The sequence below is a fragment of the Trachurus japonicus genome, chromosome 5 (genome assembly GCF_045865225.1).
Source record: "Trachurus japonicus isolate A0001 chromosome 5, Traja_1.0".
Taxonomy (NCBI): domain Eukaryota; kingdom Metazoa; phylum Chordata; class Actinopteri; order Carangiformes; family Carangidae; genus Trachurus; species Trachurus japonicus.
Genome location: NC_140911.1, coordinates 15,886,413 through 15,908,925, shown reverse-complemented (window position 1 = coordinate 15,908,925; position 22,513 = coordinate 15,886,413). Strand labels below are relative to the sequence as shown.

General features: G+C 41.3%; 2 protein-coding genes across 12 annotated transcripts in view; both read left to right on the top strand.

Moving 5' to 3' along the window:
- iqsec1b (IQ motif and Sec7 domain ArfGEF 1b) overlaps positions 1-15,099 on the top strand; it is a 204,000-nt gene extending 188,901 nt beyond the window's left edge. For 9 of the 11 annotated variants that reach the window (XM_085776537.1, XM_085776535.1, XM_085776536.1 and 6 more), the window contains 9 exons: positions 621-787; positions 1,240-1,379; positions 1,998-2,027; positions 2,196-2,321; positions 2,424-2,523; positions 3,238-3,399; positions 4,352-4,528; positions 6,374-6,423; positions 10,059-15,099. In XM_085776537.1, the coding sequence (XP_085632663.1) occupies positions 621-787; positions 1,240-1,379; positions 1,998-2,027; positions 2,196-2,321; positions 2,424-2,523; positions 3,238-3,399; positions 4,352-4,528; positions 6,374-6,423; positions 10,059-10,583 (1,477 nt within the window). In that variant the 3' untranslated portion in view covers positions 10,584-15,099. The remainder of the gene's footprint in view (positions 1-620; positions 788-1,239; positions 1,380-1,997; positions 2,028-2,195; positions 2,322-2,423; positions 2,524-3,237; positions 3,400-4,351; positions 4,529-6,373; positions 6,424-10,058) is intronic. The other 2 variants (XR_015035841.1, XM_085776542.1) reach the window with 2 other exon arrangements.
- A 3,763-nt stretch (positions 15,100-18,862) lies between these two features.
- Positions 18,863-22,513, top strand: part of acad9 (acyl-CoA dehydrogenase family, member 9) — a 21,798-nt gene continuing 18,147 nt past the window's right edge. Inside the window, exons 1-4 of the mRNA XM_085776534.1 lie at positions 18,863-19,103; positions 20,687-20,780; positions 20,897-20,998; positions 22,310-22,416. Of these exons, the coding sequence (XP_085632660.1) occupies positions 18,918-19,103; positions 20,687-20,780; positions 20,897-20,998; positions 22,310-22,416 (489 nt within the window). The 5' untranslated portion in view covers positions 18,863-18,917. The remainder of the gene's footprint in view (positions 19,104-20,686; positions 20,781-20,896; positions 20,999-22,309; positions 22,417-22,513) is intronic.

The following is a 22,513-nucleotide window of genomic DNA, read 5'->3' as shown; positions in this document are numbered from 1 at the left end:
CAATGGAGCAGTGCAAAGCTATTTTAAATCCTGACTTTGTTCTACCACATCATTAGTCAAAATGTTTTAAAGAAAATAAGTTTAAAAAGTTGTGGAAAACCTCCCTCGGGGTCAGGAGATGTTTCTGTTTTGTTATTCGTCATTTATTTGCTGCAGACCTCAGGTAGAAAGGCGATCTCACATCCACAGAGAATCCGCTTCAGTCATCACCGAGCAAGGACGCTGTGGCCTCAGTAAACACCACAGTCAGTGTTACAGAGGGGAGATAATGATAACTGATCATCTGGGCGCTCGTCTGCGGCCCGGCGCGGATAAGATCACGAGCTCTCTTTCATGGAGAAGGTTGTTTAATGGCCTGTCTGATGGCTGCGGGCTCTATCGACAGTCTTCAATCACCAGCACAGGCTCAGTTGTTCTTTTGACCTGAGGCTATGAAGGATTCTTTAACTAAATATGACCACGGCGCAGATAGCGGAGAGCTTCAATATCAATCTCAGCATCGATACCGCTGGCCATAAGTGGAACCAATCACTGAACAGGAAGTTTACTGCTTCTTCTTCCAGCCTGGAGGGGAGAAAACCTTCAGTTTCACTTTCTGTGTCTGGCTCTCTCCTCAACAGCCAACGCTACTGCATCTGCAACCCCGGTGTGGTGCGACAGTTCAGGAACCCAGACACCATCTTCATCCTGGCTTTTGCCATCATCCTCCTCAACACCGACATGTACAGCCCCAACGTCAAACCTGAGAGGAAGATGAAGCTGGAGGACTTTGTGAAGAACCTTCGAGGTACTTTTTTTCTGTTGCCATAAAACCAATATTCTCCTGAGGCTGTGTGGTGTCGAGGATAAATGTTTTGTTCATGCATTTCCCCTTGATTAATATTTATAGCAAAAGTTTTTTTTTTCTTCCATAAGTCATGGTCAAGTATGCTTTGTGGAGTCCAAGCACTTTTTAGTTTCCCCTCAACAGATTTTGAGGGTATTAAGAGGGGCTTTGTGGCATGGCTAACTCATTTCTCTGCCTATTGGAGTGTCAGTAATTAAAGTACAGTATTGAGTGGAGGGGAAGTAGTCATCCTCAGCAAGTTCTGAAGGACGTTTCTGTCGGCACTGTGAGAAATATGTGCAGCACAGCAGTGTGTAAGTAAATTCAGGGGTTCATCAACTCTCATAAATCTCAGTTAATCATTAATCCTTCTCTCTTTTTTTTCTCTCTCTCTCTCTCTCTCTCATCCTCAGGAGTAGATGATGGGGAGGACATCCCCCGAGAGATGCTGGTAGGGATATATGAGCGGATTCGCAAGCGGGAGCTCAAGACTAATGAAGACCATGTGTCCCAGGTTCAAAAAGTGGAAAAACTCATTGTTGGAAAAAAGCCGGTAAGCTCATGTTTGCCCTTGGGCTCCTTCATGTAGAGTGTGACTGCTTTTATCTCGCCCTCTCTTCAAGACCTGAATCTAGCAGGAGCACACAACCAAATTACCCACTGTACCTCTAAGCTGTCGCAGTGAGAGCTGGCTTACCCACAGCCAACATCCTCTGAAGAGGAAAAGAAATGAAAGTGCATTCTTTATCTGAGGCCGCTTTCTTCATTGTGCGACGCATCAATTCTTCAGGGCGAGAGACCTTCACGCTGAATGACTGTAATATGTCTTCTGCCCTGAGTGTCAGCCAAGAGAAGCGCTGTATTCATAAATAAGATTAACAACAATCATGAAGGTGTTCAAATAGAATTGGATGACCTCTTCATCAAACTGCCTCCATCATAGTGACACAAATCAGCAGAAGTGCGAGGAAGCTTGACGTTATCACGATCATTAAGGTTGACACACACTGGAGACGCAACATTTTAAAAGGACAGATTTCAAATGTAGCTGGTATTTCATGTTGAACATTAGGCGGATTGGCGTTTCTTTGATATATCAGGATTGTAAAAGCTCCCATACGCATTCACTGATCCCTGTAAAATGACTCTTGCATGTCTGCTCACTTTATAGATCGGCTCTTTACACCACGGCCTGGGCTGCGTAAGTACCGCTTCTTCATGCCGTCTACAACTTAGGGTTGAGTGGAAATATTTGTAAAATACCCAGCGGCTTCCTAGAACCGATGTAACGATTGTGGATTTTATAAAGTTTGGTACTTTGAAAGGCAACAGTAGACCAATGATTGTGTGTGTGTGTGTGTGTGTGTAGGTACTATCGCTGCCCCACCGGAGGCTGGTGTGTTACTGCAGACTTTTTGAAGTGCCCGACCCCAACAAACCACAAAAGCTGGGCCTGCACCAAAGGGAGATCTTCCTCTTTAATGACCTGCTTGTGGTAGGACAAACAGCATGACAGCACATTACAAAGACTTGTTGAGACTTGTTGATATTATTCATTTACTGTAGTACACTTTTTTTTTTTAAATTCTTTTTATAGGTTACCAAAATTTTCCAGAAGAAGAAGAACTCAGTGACGTACAGCTTCCGGCAGTCCTTCTCACTTTATGGCATGCAAGTGCTGCTCTTTGAAAATCAATGTAAGTGCCACAGCGATGTTCATTTTTTGACTTTTCATTAGTTTTTGTTGTGATATTTATTGGTTGTTTCAATTTCAGTTTGGTTGTAATGCTCAGTTTCAGTTTAATTTAGATTGAATCTAATATATCTAATATATTATTCAAAAAGGTCAGAAAAGGTCTTTCTGCCTCTGAGATGAGATGCAGCTCGAGTCCAGAAAACAAACATGCATTCAGATGAACCAACTCTGAACCAACAGCACTAGTTGTTGTTGGTGCTGCTGCAGCCTTGTTGCTCATTGTTGCAATTCATTTACAATAAATTTTCTTACATATTAATTATGTCCACAGTTGTAAGATTAATTCCACATCCACGCAAAATAACAGGCCTATATTTAAAGTATACCAAGAAATGTCTGTTTTGAAGGCCTAGCCAAGCTCTACATTAAAGCTGTAGTGCGTGACTTCTGTCGACCCCTAGAGGAATTCTACATGAATACACGAACCCCACCAGCGTTTCCAGTTGTGTCTGGCAGCACAGGCAGCGGTCACACAAACATACACCGGTTTCAGGAAATAACAATACAAGCTTTTCATGGAAGCTTCTTTACACCCTTGTTGTGACATGAGTTTGGTTTCTGTTTCATTTAAAAAGCTCTTATTGCCATTGACTCCCTATTGGTCTGTTTATTTTCTATGTACAGGGGTTAAAGTGTTGATATCATTATTCTTTAGATTACCCTAATGGAGTCCGCCTGACCTCGGCCATCCCTGGAGCTGACATCAAAGTCCTCATCAACTTCAATGCACCAAATCCTCAGGACCGCAAAAAGTTCACTGACGATCTGCGAGAATCAATCGCTGAAGTCCAAGAGATGGAGAAGTATCGGATAGAGTGTGAGCAGCAGAACTGTGGATAATAATCTGCCTTCATTTAACACCATATCATATACACAGGGCTCCTACGCAAGTATGGAAAGTATGGAATAATATGGAATTTGATTTCATACATTTCCAGGTCTTGAAAAGTATGGAAAACGGAAACTAATGTATGGAAATCTATTTATCTTAATACTTATCTGGGTTTGGTCTTATTCACATTATTACTTTGTAGCCTATGCGCTATTGTACCTAGCTACAATATCCTGGAAATGATTTGGTTTCATAATGGTATACAAATTCAGAATAATGAAAACAAATGATTAATTGCATGCTTTATTAATGTGAAACACATCTACGGTATTTACTCAAATGTCACAAATTATTTAAAAAAAATTTTACTGAGACACTGCAAAAACTCAAAATCTTTCCAAGAATATTTGATTTGCCTTATTTCTTGTCAAAATGTCTCATTTCTAGTCAAAACTAATCTCTTTCCAATTAAAATAAGACTCGTCACCTAAAAATGTACTTGTTTTTAGATCATTTTCACTTGTTTCAAACAAATTTTCACTTGAAATAAGTAGAAAAATCTGCCAGTGAAAGCAAGATTTTTGTGCTCGTAATAGAAAGAAAAAACTTGCTCCACTATCAGATTTTTCTACTTATTTCAAGCGAAAAATCTGCTTGAAAGAAGTAAAAAGTGTCTAAAAACAAGCTGCTTTTTATGTGATGAGTCTTATTTTAAGTATAATGAGATTTGTTTTGACTAGAAATGACATTTTGACTAGAAATAAGACAAATATTCTTGATAAGAGTTTGAGTTTTATGTAGTGGAAATCCGGAAATTAGGGTCTGGAAAAAGTATGGAATTTGGAAATTTAAAATGTGTAGGAACCCTGTATACACCATGTGAGGATGTCTGGCTCAACCGTGCATGTGTGTGTGTGTGTGTGTGTGTCCCTCACAGCCGAGCTCGAGAAGCAGAAGGGGGTGGTGCGACCCAGCATGTCGCAGAGTTCTGGGCTGAAGAAGGAAACAGGAAACGGCAACCTGAGCCGAGCGAGCCTTGACGACAGCTACGCCATTGGTGAAGGTTTAAAGAGGAGCGCCCTCAGCAGCTCCCTACGTGACCTCTCAGATGCAGGTAAAAAAAAAAAAAAGAGAGAGAGAAAAGAGGAGGGTGTTGCCATGGTAACACATAACGTAATGTCTCATCCTTGTGCTAGACGAAGAAGTACAGTGTACAATGTACACCTGAGCTGAATGCTGGCATGACACTACCAACATCTTTTTTTGTGGGGGCGGGGCGGACTTGGAATAGGTCGTGTTCCCGAAAACAGGTTTCATTTGGGTGGTCGCCACGGCAACCGTCCTGTGCCGTGACGACGCAGGTGAACCGAGGGGGGAGATATAGAGAGACGGGTGTGTGTGTTTGCGAATGGACCCAAGGTGTGATTTGCTAGAGGCTATCAACTAATAATCCCGTGTCACCAGCAGGGGAGGAGACAGAGCTATGTAGGTCACTGCAATCAATTTGAGCGTCTTAGTGGTAAGAGGAATTAATGTTGTGCAGTTGATTCAGACGGGGCGTAGGGAGTTGCCTTCACTGCGCGCACACACACACACACACACACACACAGACTCACACACACACACACAGACTCAGTGACCTCAACACTGTGTTTAGACAAGTGAAGTGAAGCAACATCGCGATAAAATGAAGTGTTTGTTTTTGATCGACGCATTTAGAGGTGGCGGCAGTCTGCGCTGTATATAATATTAGGCCTGTGTTTTCTTTCACAGCTGTTTTAGGAATTACACAGTGTCTCTGAGATTACATCGACATGGTTTGCAGTTGACATCGAGTTTACTCGTCATGGGGATCGCTGCTGCTGCTCGGCCTGCCTCCTCTGTGTCCGTGGATTTAGCTCCGTCAAAGCTGAAGGAAACGACCCTGTGGATGTCGTAGTGATGTGATGATTAGATCTCACCGAGTCATATCAGAAAGAGTTAGAAATACAGTACAGGCCAAAAGTTTGGACACACCTTCTCATTCAATGTGTTTCCTTTATTCTCACTGAAGGCACCAAAACTATGAATGAACACATGTGGAATTAACAAAAAAAGTGTGAAATAACTGAAAACACGTCTTTTCTTCTTTGTCTTCTCTTTCTTCTTTTCTTCTTCCTCTCCTTCTTCCTCCTCCTCCTCTATCTCTGCCCCCACCAATTCTAGTTTCTTCAAAGTAGCCACCCTTTGCTCTGATTACTGCTTTGCACACTCTTGGCATTCTCTTGATGAGCTTCAAGAGGTGAACCTGACCTGAAAATGGTTTTCACTTCACATGTGTGCCTTGTCAGGGTTCATTAGTGGAATTTCAGTGAGAATCTACAATGTAAATAGTCATGAAAATAAAGGAAATGCATTGAGTGTGTCTAAACTTTTGGCCTGTACTGTATGTGCTCATTGCTAGTCAAATAAAATCTGATTAAAACTTACTTTATGGGAAATATAGGATCCAGTGTGACTCGGTCAGGACCGACGTTCAGGATTTCCAGATTCACCCATTCATGTAAAGACTCACAGCCATTAGGCACAATCTGGGGTTCAGTCTCCTGATCGAGGACACGTCGACATGTGGACCGGAGGAGCAAAGGGAGCGAGATTGCAACTCTCTTACTAATGGGACGGTGTCCTGCCAGCTGTGGCTGAAGTCGCCGTGTAGACACCTAAGGAAATTAGTTTCCCAGAAGCTGAGCTTGTCGTGGAGTTGTAGCAGTGACTCGCTTCTTCCCTTTTTCCTTAGTCACTCCTTACTCACCTCCCTCCGCCGCACCGACAGTCCGCTGCTAGTTAGTCGTGTGCCATCTTCGTCTCCTTAGAGTGCTAGAGCCCTCAGTGCACACACACCAGACAAAGGGATGTGTGAACCTTCACGTGTTTACAGTACCAGGCGTGTCTAATCTGTCATGTTACATGTTCTGGGCAGGCAAGCGTGGGAGACGCAGCAGTGCAGGATCACTAGACAGCAATATGGAAGTAAGTAGGATGCAACTGATGTGGAGCTGTCCTCCTGATTTTAATGTCGCTCACGCTCAACACACTAGTCTCTGTATTGTTTCTTTGTTTGTTTGTACTGTTGAGTTTTCTTTTCTGCTTTGGGTGTTTTTGTTGTGAGCACCTTGGACACTGTGCATGCGCTGGGCTGACCGGGACCGATCTGCTGTGGCTAACCCTTCACGTACAGCATGGCATGACTAATAACAGTCTCGACTCATACAGTATAAGGGCTGCTCTGTGCTGACGTTAAACCCTCACCCCTGAGTCACCTTCTCTTGTTTACTGGGTTATATTTTTGTCCATTCTCAGAACTGTGTGTGTTTTTTTGTTTTTTGTTTTTTTTTCTGTTTGCTCAAATTTAACCTGGCTGTGCCTCAGCTCCAGCTCCTGCATGCTCGCAGTTTGAAGTGACCGACTTGCACTGCTTCCTTTCATTGACCTCTGACCTTGTCCCACTTGCACTGAAAGAATCTAAGCCAGATGAGGGCCAGGGCCTTTTGTATGCAGCTAAGTGTGTTAGCAAAAGTTAGTTGCTGATAATCTGACAGATCTCTACATTTTTTTCTGTCTTTAAGTTTAAATGTGGCCACACAAAAACAGTTTATTATCAATTATCAGCCTTGCTGTACTTTTTTTTTTTTTTAATGTTGATTTAACTTAGACTTTAAAAATGTTGTTTTGTCACAAAGCTGCCAAGAGAGAGGCATTACTAAAAATCCTACCTCTTAGCTGGCGAACATGTCAGACTGAATGAGTTTAGGCAGATAGAGTAGGAAGAACTCGGCCCTGGCCACTGTGTCGTTTGGCTTAGTGGCTGGTTGAGAGATCAGTATTCAGTAAATATGAAATGAATCAATGTTTCTGACAACAGAACAAACAGATGTGCTCCATGTTGTTTTGGTTTCTTATTTAAAACGTTTTAGCTCTCACTTTCTCACCTGAAGATGAACAGGTACTGTAATATGTATGGATGGATTCTACTCTCATTAGAGTAGTATTGGTATTGGGGTCACTAAAGAAGTTATACACCTACCACAAAACAATCTGAGACCGATTCAATTTAGTCAATGTTGTCAAAAGATGAAACAAAACACACGCACACATCATAGACTGCAAAAAGGATGTGCATGTGATGCATGGCTGTGAAATAGCTGCTTCATTTCTTTAACATAAACCTTGGTTTTGACTGTTTTATGTTCTGAGTTACAGTCTCTTGTTTCCTCAAGAAAAGACTTAATATTTAATTGTTTTTTTCTCACTGAGCAGAGATTTAAAAACATCAATGCACATCAATGAAGTCAGCAGTGCACTTACAATGAACCTAAACCTGTCAGCTCAAAATGATAACGTACACCGTACTTTACTGTACACAGTCTGTAGCATCACACTTTTGTCTTCAAACTGGGGGCACATGAATATTAAATAGGATACTGTAACCATGGAAACCAGATATAATAGTGACAGGGTTTCACCACAGTATCAGGAGGAGAAGAGAGAGACAGAGAGAGAGAGAGCCTGAAGACTTGGAATCTGTTTGTTCATGACAGAGCAGATACCACCAGCTCTCACAGGCTCAGCAAGCCGCTGTGTGTGTGTGGAGCGTGAGATGTTAGCGTGGACAGACAAACAGAGGAAATGGAGACTGTTTTACACAACACAAGACAAGCCATCCCATGAGATCTGAGATCAGCTGTAGCCGTTCATGCAGGTAGTTCTGCTGTACGGAGTCTGTGATGAGGCCGTGCACACTGCAGAGGCCAGTCTCCCCTCTCAAATCGAGTCAAGTAACTTTATCAATACCCGTCGGTAGATTTGTTTTGCAGCAGCAGAGTAAATCCAGTTTAAAAGGACAAAACACAAAGCAAAACACTTAGAGACATGGACAGGTATCAAGCTCACTGATATAACACAATTAGGGACGTCGCGATTATACATTTTCTTGGTACGATTATTGTCAGAGAAATAATCACGGTGTTACGATTATCACGATTATTATGCACTAATTAATTTCACAACACTATGAATGTGTAAAATCAAATACAGTCAAAATATAATTACATTACTCATTATTTATACAAAATGTTTCAAGTATCTATTAATATATGACCAATTCTTAATCCCCCAGGGGAAATGTTTCAGGTCATAAATTGTTATCTATACCAAATATTTGCATTTATTTTAATCGTTTTTTGTTTTGTTTTGCTTTTTTTTTTTATTATTAAAAAATGACACGCTAACATTTAAATTCCTACCAATTCATGTTACGTTTCATGTTATGTTTTTTGGAAAGTGACGGTATTTAGGAATCTTTACGATTAATTAATTGTGGCGTTTAATACCACAATTAATTGTCAAAACAAGTAATCGTGACATCCCTAAACACAATAAATGCCCCATAAAAGTACCAGTATACAGGGTTCCTACGCAAGTATGGAAAGTATGGAATTTGATTTTATACATTTCCAGGTATAAGTATGGAAAATGGAAACTATTGTATAGAAATATATTTATTTTATTTATCTTATCTTGGTTTGGTCTTATCTGAAGTTATTTGAGTTAATTATTTTGTATGTGCTATTGTATCTAGCTACAATCTTCTGGAAATTATTTGGTTGCAATTGCATAATGGCATACCCATTCAGAATAATGAAAAGAAATTATAAATTGCATACTTTTTTTATATTATGCACGTCTATTTACTTAAATATCACAAATTATTAGATTTTTTTTACTGAGAAGTCTGGAAATTAGGGTCTGGAAAAAGTATGGAATTTGGAAATTTCAAATGTGTAGGAACCCTGAGTATAACATAACTGTAAAACATGTTTAGAGCACGACACAGGGAGCAGTGAATAAGTTAAAAACAAAATAGATAGAATAAGTTAAAATTAGGGCTGTCAGAGTTAACGCGTTAATCGCGATTAGATTAATTAAAAAAATTAACGCGATTAAATTTTTTAATCGCGGTTAATCGCGGCCCATTTTGTCCTCTGTCTGCTGGACTGGAGGACTGGAGTGTGGGACCTCCAGTCCAGTAGGTGGCGGTAAGGCACCTTCAAGTTGGTTGCTACACAAATATACACAGTCTAACATATATCCACAGCTCCATCCATTGATTTTTTGACGCTTTGTTGTCAACAAATGCACGTGGCGATGTATTGATTTTTTGACGGCTTCTGTTGTCAACAAATGCACATGGCCAGGCAGAGGCGTAGCAAATTAAAGGGCAATTTCCACTGGATGCAATTCGTTTCAATTCTGTGTGAGTTTCATGCATCATGTGTTATGATTAGGTACTAGGCCTGCTAGGTCTGGTCTAAAAGTTGTTTGTCTAGAGATTATAACACTTTGGCTTGGACTTTCAACACTTTGGAGGGTTGAAAGTCCAAAGCGCCATATATAATATTTTTAATAGAGATTAATCGCGAGTTAACTATGGAAAAAATGCGATTAATCGCGATTAAAAAAATTAATCGTTTGACAGCCCTAGTTAAAATAAATAAATCACAAAAAGGCTCAGATTTGAACACACAGCGGGTTTATCTTTGACTTTTTCCAACTAGATCAAACATGGACTGTCTGCTGCTGTGTTCTGACTGAGCTCTCTCTTGCAGGGGTCCATCATTAGCAGCCCTCACATGCGGCGGAGAACCCCGTCCAGCCGAGACTGCCCGTCCCGCCACAGCGGCCAGTCCCTGCCCAACTCCTCGTCCCTGCTCGGATCTCTGTTCGGCACCAGGCGCGTCAAGTCCCCGAGCCCGACCCCCCAGGCCCTGCACCCCACCCTCATCTCCCACACCCCGCACCCCGCCAACCTGCACCACACGGCCCGGTCCGAGACGGACTCGCACCCGCACCACGCCCAGTTCTGCCACGTCGGCCAGAACCCGCCGCCTTACCACCACCACCACCACTACCACCCGCCGGCCCACCTGCAGCACCCTCCGCACCAGTTCCACCCGGCCTCGTCCCACGGCCAGCAGCCGCCCTACCAGCCTCACGCGCAGCACGGCCACGGGGGGGGGGGGCACTCCTCCCACCCTCCTCACGGCTCGCACCACCACGGCCCGCCGCCGCCGCCCTCCCAGGCCCCCGGCAGCACCAAGCCCAAGCACAGCGGCATCAGCACGGTGGTGTGAGACGCGCCGGGGGGGGGGGCCTCTGCGAGCTCTCTGACTGAACTTTGATTTCTTTTCCTCCGAGGCTCTCGGCCGACGAGGCGACCGCACTGTGCATCGCTCGTCTGGGGACGTGGAACCGGACGAGATCCTGTGTCTCTTTCAGCGTCTTTTTGTTATGCTCGTCACGGGGGCGGTCTGTTCAACCCAAACGCATTTACTTTCCTGTTGTTCCTTTCATTTTGTTCCAGGTCATAAATCACGTCTGCCTGCTTCAGGAGCAGCGGACGCCAACGCGAGAGCATGCACAAAGACCACAACTACTGTTTCTCCTCAGTAAATTAAAGAACATGATCAAATATCTCACTTACTAGTATTTTACAGAAGACGTAAATAGTAATCTCGACTTCAATGTCTACAAAATGATTTTAATCTAGTGTGAGTATTGAGGTTGGCTGAACAGAGACAGGCAGACAGACAGACAGGTGGTCTGCCTCAGCAGTAGCTGTACGAGTATTTAATGTAGCAGTAGCTCACAGTGCACTGTGATATCTCTGTTAGCAGTGATAAATGTGCCAATTATTGAAGCATTTACTAATTTAGTCACAAAAAAAACGCTTAATGTATATTGTGCATAGTATTTTGTAAGATAATAATATCAGCTGTTATTATAATTATTATTACAGAACAATTAAACATCAATTAAAACTCAGTATTATACTCGCACATAGGTGGCGTAGTTTCACTGTTAAGAGATCAATCTTCTATTAGGTAGCCGACTCAGTAAGCTGGGACACGACTGTAAATGTTGCCTTGGAGTTAGGACTCTGTTAAGATTGTTGAGAGCTGGAGAACAAACCGGCCGACACGGTCTCATCCACTGCAGTTCATCGGTTTTGGAGCCGTCTCCCCCCACTATGGAAACAGGAAGCCACAGTGAGCTGCTGAGCTAACAGATTTCACCTGAATGTCCTCACACCCCCTTCAGTACTGGCTGCTTGTCCACCGTCATTTTTTTAAAACTATTTTTTTAGAGTCCCAATAAACACTAAGAGATGCTCTATATGTCCTACTGCGACCTGGTAGGATTCCTTCAGTCCGGTTTGTGGGAAGAGGACGAGGCGAAGGAGGAGGTTTCACGTTTTTTTAATAGGAATCGAAGGAGTCTGTGCAAACTGTGTAGCAGGGAAACAGCAACGTGACTGTCCCGGCGTCTCTCCTGATACGGAAGCTCTCAGCTGGCTGAGTGTGCCCTGTACCTCCCTCGGCCTCGTTGTTGTGCGTCATGTCGAGCGGCGAGTGCGTCGTGCGTCGTGCGCTGCGCCGTCTCGCTCCCTCTCCATCAAACGTTTTTTTTTTTTTCCCCCCCCTCGGAGCCACAAAAGACGCCACAGTACAGAAATCAATAATTATCACTATGTGATGGTGATAGCATTCGTACGCTTCACTCACCACAAATGGCAGTTTTATATCAATCATCGTTCTGACATATTATGGGATGTGCTGGCTGTACCTCCTGGCCGTCCTGAGCACAGTCGTATCTGTAGTGTGTAGTATCTGTGAGCGAAAGGCAGAGGGCTGGTGTGCCGGAGCGTTTGTTCTGTTGGAAGTGATAGACACAGCACTTGTTCTACGTAGTTGATATCAACGGCAGAGTTTAGTCTGTATCTGCTGAAACTACCAGATGGAGTTTTTTAACTTGTGCAATATGTATTTACTTTTTAGAGCAATTGCAAACTGGTGGTTGTTCCATTTGGTTTTTAGTTCTGTTGACTTTGTCCTTGTCCCCCCCCCCCCCCTCCAGAGTCCTTCGTCATTTCTCCCTCATTGTATCACTGAAGTGCAAGTGTCCGTTTTGATTTGCAGCAACTAAACTGGACTTTCCAAACTGAGAGAATGTCAGAGAAGAAGAGGAACGTCAAAGTGAATAACTGCATGCAACGATGTATTTTCAGGCTATTTTATAACTATTGTGTATTCCCAAACTACTATATCAGAGTTACAGTCCACAGTTGTTATAAATTAATCGTAGAATAGTTTCGACTTCTTGAATTACATCAAGCTGAAGTCAGATATAGTATATACTATGTGGCACTCCTAGACGATAACCAAATCTGTATCTTTTCCTGATCCACACACAGTACTATAGTGGGTCTTGGTGTACAACTGCAGTTCAGGCTGCAACATCTGTATCACAGCTGTACAGTAAGAGGCCAAAAAAAAAAAAAAGAAGTAATCCTTACAGCCGGCGTGAAGGAGGAAGGATGAATTCAAAGTGATAGTTGACGGACAGTGATTCAGAATAACGAATGGAACTCTTCATATTAATTAATCATCCATCTCTGTCGATGGCTCACACATTACTGTTGTCAAGTGAAATCCAGTAGATCGGTATTCTTAAATAGATGTACAAACTGTTCTCACCCCCAAGGTTTTCAAGGTACCGCCTCCTAATAACGCCTCCTCTTTAACGGCTTTATAAGTTGTAACTCATCAAAGTTATTAGTCAGTTCAGTGTATGGAACCGATCAACTTTACCAGTGGTTTATTATTAAATCCCGATGCTTCCTCTTTCCTTAAGAAGCCCATCGTCTTTTGGGTTACCCAGTCCTAAACACATCACCCAGCCTGGTGTTAAACCTCACTAAATCATCTCTTACAGATGTTATTATTTCCACTAATCCATCCAGTCTGCAGCTGTCGATGTTAATGAGTTATTGATACTATATACTGTAGATGTTAGACCAAGTAATCTTCAGTTATTTTTCCAGAAGTTAAACGTACAGTACCATGTCGAGTGTTTGACCACTAGTGGGCCAAGTGCTTAGTGCTTTGTTTCTATTGTGCACACACACACGCACACAATAAGACACACAATACACAAACCTGTTGTCCCGGTTGCACACTGGTCTGCTGATGGACGACTGGCAGGGGAAGCAAAGTCCAGGCAAAGATAGCAAAGAAAGAAGAGGAACGTAAACGTCGCACAATGTAAAATACGCCACAAAATCAGTTTCGTTAATGTTTCAGGAGGAGGAGAATGAACACAATCGCACAAAGACTGAATGTAAAACAAGACGTACAGTAGGGCAGCTTTAAGTGGTCAAACAGTCTTCATGATGAACTAAAAGGGTTTCCCCTCATCTCTCACAGTAAATAGCAGATATTTGTTGTGACGAGCTGTTTCCTCAGGTCATCCTCTACTAACTCTATTAAACCGAGACGTGTCAGGACTTTGAACGGCAAAGTAATTCTGGGAAAACCTTGATGGAGGAGGTTTTCATGTCCAGGCAATGCAGATGGATCATTACTTACTTGTAAAGTGTAAGTATTGAACTACCATTAAGAAACCATTGGTTACAACCACAGCTGTTGTCTTATTAGAAAGTGGTACCATTTTCAAAACATTTCAAAATGCGATCTCTGATATGACAAACATGTTAAAATATGCAGCTTTTACATTATTTATTTCGGTGCAGTTTTTGTGCTTCGGAGTCAGGAAAGTGCCAGTTTTGCTTGGTTAGTATAATTTAAACCAAATTGAATTGGTGACCGACCCATCACAACTCCACATATGACCAAGTCTGTCCTCAGACAAATCATTATGGAATAACAATAGGAAACATAGCTTTGATTTAATATTGATCCAAAGTCTTTTTCGGTCACAACCTTCCTCCGTCAGAAGACTGATCTATTGTAAAACCTGTCCAGATTCTGTGTGAGGTGCTTTGTTGCATGCCATTGATGCCTACTGTTTCTTTTCCTTCCTTTTTCTTTTTCTTTTTCTTTCTCTGTCTGTTGTTTTGTCGATCAGCGGGCTTGACTAGAGCCTCGACTTTCAGTGTAGTTTTGATTTCTCTGACTGATGCTTGTTTACATTTAGATGATTTCTGGCCTGCTAGTGTGTGCGCGTGTGTGTGTGTGCGTGCGTGTGTGTGTGTGTCTTCATTTGAAGTTGTGTCATTCTACTCCGGCATGCATTTCACCTCTATTTTCACTGTACAATATTAGGACATTGCAGTATACTGCTGAGTGTAAATAGCAAATCCATCTTGGGAAATCTAATGTGACTTGATGAAGTAGGGAGGAAACATTTAAAGGGTGGGTGGGAAGTGAAGAATGAGAAAACATATGTAAATACTCTGTAAATTATTATTATTATTATCATTATTATTATTATTATTATTACTACTACTACTACTCAGTGTCTGCAGTTACATTGAAGGTGCATTCCTGCTCCCCTCTGATATTTACATAATCATCAAACTGCTTCTCTCTGCCTCCGTCAGGACTGAATTATCATAGGATCTAGAGATGAACAGCCAACTGTTACACAGTTACCACCGCTTCAGACGTATTTCCTGGGACACTCCTGTTCTCTCACACTCACAGCCCACTTTTGAAGTCAAAGGGAAGGGAGGAGTGCTCTTATTTTATTATGCATTCTGTTTCTAAGTAGACAAAACCCTATTGATGTAAAACTAGTACTGTGACGATGTTGAGAACGCAAAATAAAATGATATACTGTAAAACCTGAGCTGCCTCTCGGTGTCCCTGCTTTTTCCTCTCTTGAATGACTCTCAGTCCATCTTGCTATAAGCGTTTCTGCCTAAATGCGGCCTCAGATAAGAGTCCTAAGACCACATTAGGCTTTTCTTGTAGTTTCCCCCAGAGTCCTAGAAAAGCTCTTATAGAGGTTGTTCTACCTTAAAGTGGTGCTACCTAAATAAAGGAAGTGGTTCAAGAGTCCAAGGGTGTGTCGCACTTCTCTACGCTTTTTATCTTAAAGCCATCTCAAAATCCAGACTTCACTTTCTTCTTCTTTTTTTGATTTCCACTTAGAAAAAAAGAAATAGTGCCAACATCTTATGACCACACACTAATATAAGGTTTTTTTCTTAGAGTCCTGTCCTGCACTCGTGAAGGATTTTCTACCAAAAGAAAAGGCATGTGTTTCATAATTACTCTGGCCCAGGGGGGCTTCATAGACCTGAGTAGGAAAACACTGATTAATAACTGTGATTGCATTTAGGACAAAGTGGCATTTAGGAGTTATGCATATAATATGCAATGTAATATATAATATAAGGGGTGTCAGACAGAAGTTTAGAAACACCTACAGTAAATTGCCAAAATAAAAGTCTGGAAATCTTCTACATTTCTGTCTCCCAGCATGGAGGTGGTGTCACATTATTTAGCTACACATTTATTCAGTCGGAGGAAAGTACAGTATAGCCTACTGGGTCTCTTTAAACAAACAATGCAATGTGTAATTTGTGTGTAGTTGATGAATGTAAACCGTTTGGCCCTCAGGACCGGATCATCTCCCTAATGTAAACACTTCACATCTTCCCTCAGACGCTCCCTGCTCGGTCACTTTCTCTACATCTCCAGCCCAGCCACAAGTTTTTCTAGCACAGTCTTTCTGTTATAAACGTGAAGTTTATCCTGACTCAAGCTACAATAATCCTGATTACATCATCACAACACACACACACAGAGCTCATATTTTCACAGGGTGGGTTCTCCTCCCCATGACGAGGAGCCTAAATTAAACACTGGGTGTAGGATTGGTGGAGTTTCCCTTTAAAATCCCCCAAATTCCCAGAAAACAACACCTCAGGAGGAGTAACAGTATATGTTGCTGCCCTTGAAGTGACACACAGGCTGCTGCGTGTTTGTGTTTTTGTACCACCACCACCACCCTCCTCCTGCCATCCAACCCAACAACACCGAGGCCTCCTTCCTTCAGGGACACCGAGGTATTTGTATTAACCTAAATAATTTAATTCAGTTTATTTGATAGGGACAATGCAGGTTATTAACATAGTGACACTTCCACTTGTTACAAACAAGTCAATGTGACTGATGTTCTGCATACAGAGATTATAGCTAATGCTAGTTTCCAACTCCCGCCCCTAGTTAGGCTTTTTTTTTTTTAAATATGTTTATTGATTTTCAATGAAGAGAAAAATGAAAAAAGAAAATACAAATAAAATGAAGAGAAAAAATAAGTGGAGGAAAAAGAGAAGAGGGAAAAAGGAAAAAAAAGAAAAAGTAAAGAACACAGCACATCAAGCACAGAGATATTTCATGGTCATAACATGAATACTATAGATATAATATAAAAGTAGAAAATTAAATAAATAATAGTAAAATAAATAGGTCAGTATAGACATCATCATACATTTGTTTGCACTGCGAGGTTTTGTACAATAGCCAGTGTCTATGGGTTCACATTTTTAAGGTACCTAGTTAGGCTTTTAGTAGAAAAAAAAGACGGTAAGAAGAAAGACATCAAAATTACATAACAACACTATAAAATGTACAATACATCTAAAATCATGCCAAGTCATGACACATTAAAAATGCATACAGTTCTGATTTTGTTTCAGCCAGACTTTAACCTTTGTGTTAAAAATTCTAATGTCTCTGGTTAGTTTTGACTACTAAATGACTTTGACTCTGCTGATGAAGGTCAAAGCAGCAGCAGCACTAGTTCTTCTCTTCTCTCGGTGCTGCCCGGCTGTGGCAGGTGGTGGTCTGAGTGACAGTTTGCCCTGTTTGTCCATGTGGCCCTTGAGGTTGTTGGAGCTAAAAATAGACCACCACCACAGCAGCTTTGAGGGCCCACACCATCATTGTCAGCAGGAGGACGGACGACGTCACCACCACCACGCAGCAGCTGGGATGGACCAGTTTCCTCTGCCAGCACACAATGGTCTGTGTTATAAAGCTGAGCAGTCAGTAACACTAGACTAGACCAGCTGTTTCTATCTATCTGTCATTTTAATTCACTGTTTTATAACCTATTTACTCTTTGCTGACATTACTCTACATTTCATGCACCACTTCTAAAAAATAAAGTTAGGCCTATGTGTAATTGCTAAAACACAGTTTTATTAACTTGTTCAACCCCATAATAGATCCATGGTTCAACCCTTTACTGTTTAGCAGCCCCAGCTCCTTTGCACATTGCGCCACCGGCTGGTACATATAGGCATAACATTGCTGTGGTGTGTTCAAGTGCTGTCGAAAATATCACAAAAGCAAACCCAGTACGACATAATAGAAGTTAAAGGAAACAATCGATTCTCTGTGAAAATACTAGAAACATCTGCATGTTAATGGTTAATTCTTGCTACAGCAGCCCTACATGTTTCTACAATAGTGGGATAACACAATGCACATTTTCTAGACCTAAATCCATTTTTGTAAAAAAAAAAAGAAAAAAAAATCACCAGTAGGTCTAGTGCATGAAAAGGCTCTTTTCTGTCCGCATGGAGAAAAAAAGAGTGAAAATAAATGTAAAAACAATGCTTTTGATCTTTGAGTTGAATGAATAAAACCACAGACAATAGTAAAGTGATACAAACGTTTTTGCGGTTTGTCACATTTCTACATAAGAGGAAAAATATGTAAATTACTTTATTATAGTTGATATAAACTGTCAAAGTCAAATAAGCTGCGATTTAAAAAAGAAAAATATCTCTCATAAGAAAATAAGCATGTGTGCATTGTAGACTGAGCCCATGATGTTCGACGTCTTTACATTTCATATTGCCTCCTCCTACATATTTGATGCTCTGCTAGGACATACCGTTTTTATTTTATTCTTTATGTATTATCTTTATTATCGTTAGATAATACAAACAGTAACTTCGACGTCACATATAATTAAGGGCCATTCAGGTAAAAAATAAATGAATAAATCAAGTGGCTCTGGAGGTCAGGAGGAAAAAGAAACAGACCGGGGATGGTTTTAACAGCATCACTTTCACCAATAAGGGATAACATTAGAGCTATGTGATCAATATCATGTGTACCCACTATGGCTGTGTCAATAAGTGTGTAGGTTTTTACAGTTTTTAGGTCAGAAACTTTTGGACCAAGCCTACATTTTGACTAGTATCTACACACCGTTGAAGTGTGAGTTAGGTAACTTGTTTCAGATGAAAGAGCAGGTTCTTAGGTAAAATATGAGTCATTTCATCAATGTTTATTTCAAACCACCATGCTGGTACAGCTAGTCAAACAATGGCGGGGTGGGGATGGTTGAAACACCTTTTTTTATTTATTTATTTATTTTTTAAATCTTTCTTGTTTTATTATCTTTATTATCGTTAGATAATACATAGCCTAATCAAAATAGAGGACCGTTTTTAGTAACAGCTGTTTATTCCGATGAAGTTCCCGTTTCCGAGGGTCCGTGAACGTGTTATTTAACCATCACAGTGCCTACGTCATCAACACGGGACAGAATCGGGTGAAAGGTAAAATAATTTCAGTCAGACAGTGAAGCAGCGGCTCGATGGACCAGAGCAGGTGAAGGTTCATGTCGGAGCAAGAAGAAAGATGAACGTCAACAGGTTGATCGTCTTTTCTAAAACCGCCCAACGCGTCGGGAAGCGGCTGCTCGCCCGCAGCGTGAGGCCCGATGCCGGGAGAAACCTGCAGCTTCACCTGCAGCGGAGGTCCTTCAAGACCCACAGCAGGAACCTCTTCTACGCCAAGGACCTGTTCCTCGGGCAGGTGAACAAGGTAAGACCAGGGTGAGACCATAGTCTGGGGCAGGGCAGGGGCAGGGCAGGGGCAACCAGTTTAAATGACGGTGTGTGATGATGGGGGAGACTTAAACCTGAATAAATCTGAGCTCACCTTGCCTCAAACAGCTTTGCTCTCACACGAAAAAACTATGGGCCGACCTCAGCAAATTTATTATTGACTCTTTTACAATAGATTTTATTTTACTTTGGGAAAATGTTGTTTTTGGTTTCCATAAGTATCCCAAGAAAGAAGGAAAATGTTACTTTTTAGTAAATCTGTTTTTATTTTTTTTTTGCAAAATTTCATATTCATAAAAGTAAATTTTCTAAGAAAACCCCTTGCTTTTATGTTTTTCAAAAAGAAATGGAACTTTATTTTAAGCTAATCACCAAATCAGCAAATGAAAAGGCTATTAAAACCAGAGACCTTTGTAATATGTATAACCTTCTTATATAATGAACATCACCCCTCAGGCACATGTTCTCTGTATTTTCATTGTATACTGTTCCTTGTATACCTATTTGTACTTGTCAGCTTCTTTTAAATAAAGCTGTTGATTTAAAAAAAAAAAAAAAAAAAAAAAAACCTTGCCTCAAACAGTAACTTCGACGTCACATATAAGGGCCATTCAGGTAAAAAAAAAAAAAAAGAATAAATCAAGTGGCTCTGGAGGTCAGGAGGAAAAAGAAACAGACCGGGGATGGTTTTAACAGCATCACTTTCACCAATAAGGGATAACATTAGAGTTATGTGATCAATATCATGTGTGTCCACTATGGCTGTGTAGGTTTTTACAGGCAAAAACATTGTTTTTAGGTCAGAAACTTTTGGACCAAGCCTACATTTTGACTAGTATTGATACTGTTGAAGTGTGAGTTAGGTAACTTGTTTCAGATGAAAGAGCAGGTTCTTAGGTAAAATATGAGTCATTTCATCAATGTTTATTTCAAACCACCATGCTGGTACAGCTAGTCAAACAATGGTAGGGTGGGGATGGTTGTAACACCTTTTATCTTTGTTGTTTTAGTAGATAGATAGATAGATAGATAGATAGATAGATAGATAGATAGATAGATAGATAGATAGATAGATAGATAGATAGATAGATAGATATTTGTCACATGCAAAGCCAAAACCAAGGTTAAAAACAGTGCAGTGAAATGCAAGACCAAGCTCACAAATGTACCAGTATAATCAGAAGAAAATAATCACATACACATGCATATGTCAGTTATTATTTGCTAATAACTGAAATAAAAAGATGCCAGTGTTAGGCTATATAAGATATTCATGCAGAGTAACTAACTATAGCTGGTTGTAACCTTCACTGTATTCAATGACATTTGATTAAATATACTTTTAAAGTCCTATATAAGAGCGATAATGTTAGTCATAGGGATCCGTCCACTTCTGTTATTTGGAGACTTGAACCACCAATACTTTCATCTTTTATTGTAGTTGGATTTTTTTTTTTTTCTTGTAGAGTTTTTCCTTTGTAATGTTTTATTTTGACCTTACTATGTTTTTACTAAAGAAAAAGATCTGAATTCTTCTTTTGCTGCTGTTTTCCCCTCCAGGCTGAGGTCTTCCCTTATCCAGAGGTTGGAAATGAAGAAGCGGAGGAGATCAGCCAGCTGGTTGCACCGGTGGAAAGATTCTTCACCGAGGACGGTGAGAGAAGTGTTGTGTGACAGATGCAGTTAATATGTAATAATGAGTATGATCCAATGGCTCCCTGTGATACGTATGAATCGACAGTTACTCCTGACTCCTGTTTGTTTTTCCAGTCGACTCAGCGAAGATTGACCATGAAGCCAAAATCCCCCCGGAGACTATGAATGGGTTGAAGGAGCTCGGGCTGTTTGGCATCATGATTCCTGAGGAGTACGGTGAGATGACTGTGAAACCTGTTGTAAAGGAATAACTAAGATCCTTTGAAGACCTCCTTAATACATCAGGTTCAACCAGTAAAACCTGAACCTTGGTTGTTAGGAAACATCTGTAGCCAGCTGACGTCCAGTCAACACTTTATACTGAGGCCAAGACCGCAACTGATTTCTGATATTTTTAATGGCATTTGATCAAAAACTAAATTTGACCCGATGACCACACTGGTTAAGAAGTGAAGGGATTAAAGGGATAGTTCAACATTGTGGCAAATTGGCCCATTGCCATAATCGCTATAGTCATAGCAGTAGGTTCGTTACCTTTATTTGTCGGTGTAAGCTATTTTTAGAACGGCGGAGCGGAGCGGCAGGCTGCTCAGAGCTACGCTATGGAGGCTAAAGGAATTTCTTGGTTTCCCTCATCAAACTCATCAAATACAAAATCCCAAAACTCCAAAACGCTTTCGTGGACAAGTTGTGACCTGCACAATCACCACGCTATGAGATAATAACGTAACGTTACGAAACGGAGCCGTTTTCGAGGTAAATACAGGGTAAATACAGAGTCTGGTTGCTGAAAAACTGTCCCTGAACGCAACGCGCATCAGCGGTTTTGCATGAATTTACCTCTAAAATGACTCTGTCTCGTAACGTTCCGTTATTATCTCATAGCGTGGTGAATGTGCAGGTCACAACTTGTCCACGACAGCGTTTTGGAGTTGTTGGGTTGTGTATTTGATGAGTTTGATGAGCGAAACCAAGAAATTCCTTTAGCCTCCATAGCGTAGCTCTGAGCAGCCTGCTGCTGCGCTCCTCCGTTCTAAAAATAGCTTACACCAACAATTAAAGGTAACGAACCTACTGCTATGACTATAGGGATTATGGCAATGGGCCAATTTGCCAAAATGTTGAACTATCCCTTTAACAAAGTGCTATGGACTCGCTCTCAGGCCATAATGAATATGCACCGTTGTATGTACTGATGCTGTGTTTGCTCCTCCTGCCTCAGTATTTGTGGGATTTTGTTCATGTCCTGGGGGAAACAGGTTAATAAGTCAACATATTTAGTGAAAGTAGCAGCCAGTAGTATTTGTTCATCACCATTCACAGTGATTATTCCCTATTAATCTCTCGCCCTGGGGTCTATAGAGTGAGTTCTCACACTGTGACGCTGTCGAACATGTTTATTGAATAACGGATTGTAGGAAACTCCTGTGACGTCACCTGTGCCTGGATCATGAAGCAGTTCCCCGATACCGCACCACAGTTTGTCAAAGTGACACTGTTTTTTTATGTATTATTTGTTCATCTCAGGGGGTCTTGGATTGTCCAACACCATGTATGCACGACTGGCAGAGATCATCTCGTTAGATGGCTCTATAGCTGTGACACTGGCTGCACATCAGGCCATTGGACTGAAGGTGAGAATAGTCATCGATCTGTTTGTCTGGCGTGTTATGATGACGACTGCAGCACTTGATGTGACACCATGTGAGGTTTTTGAGACCGTTCCTCGTG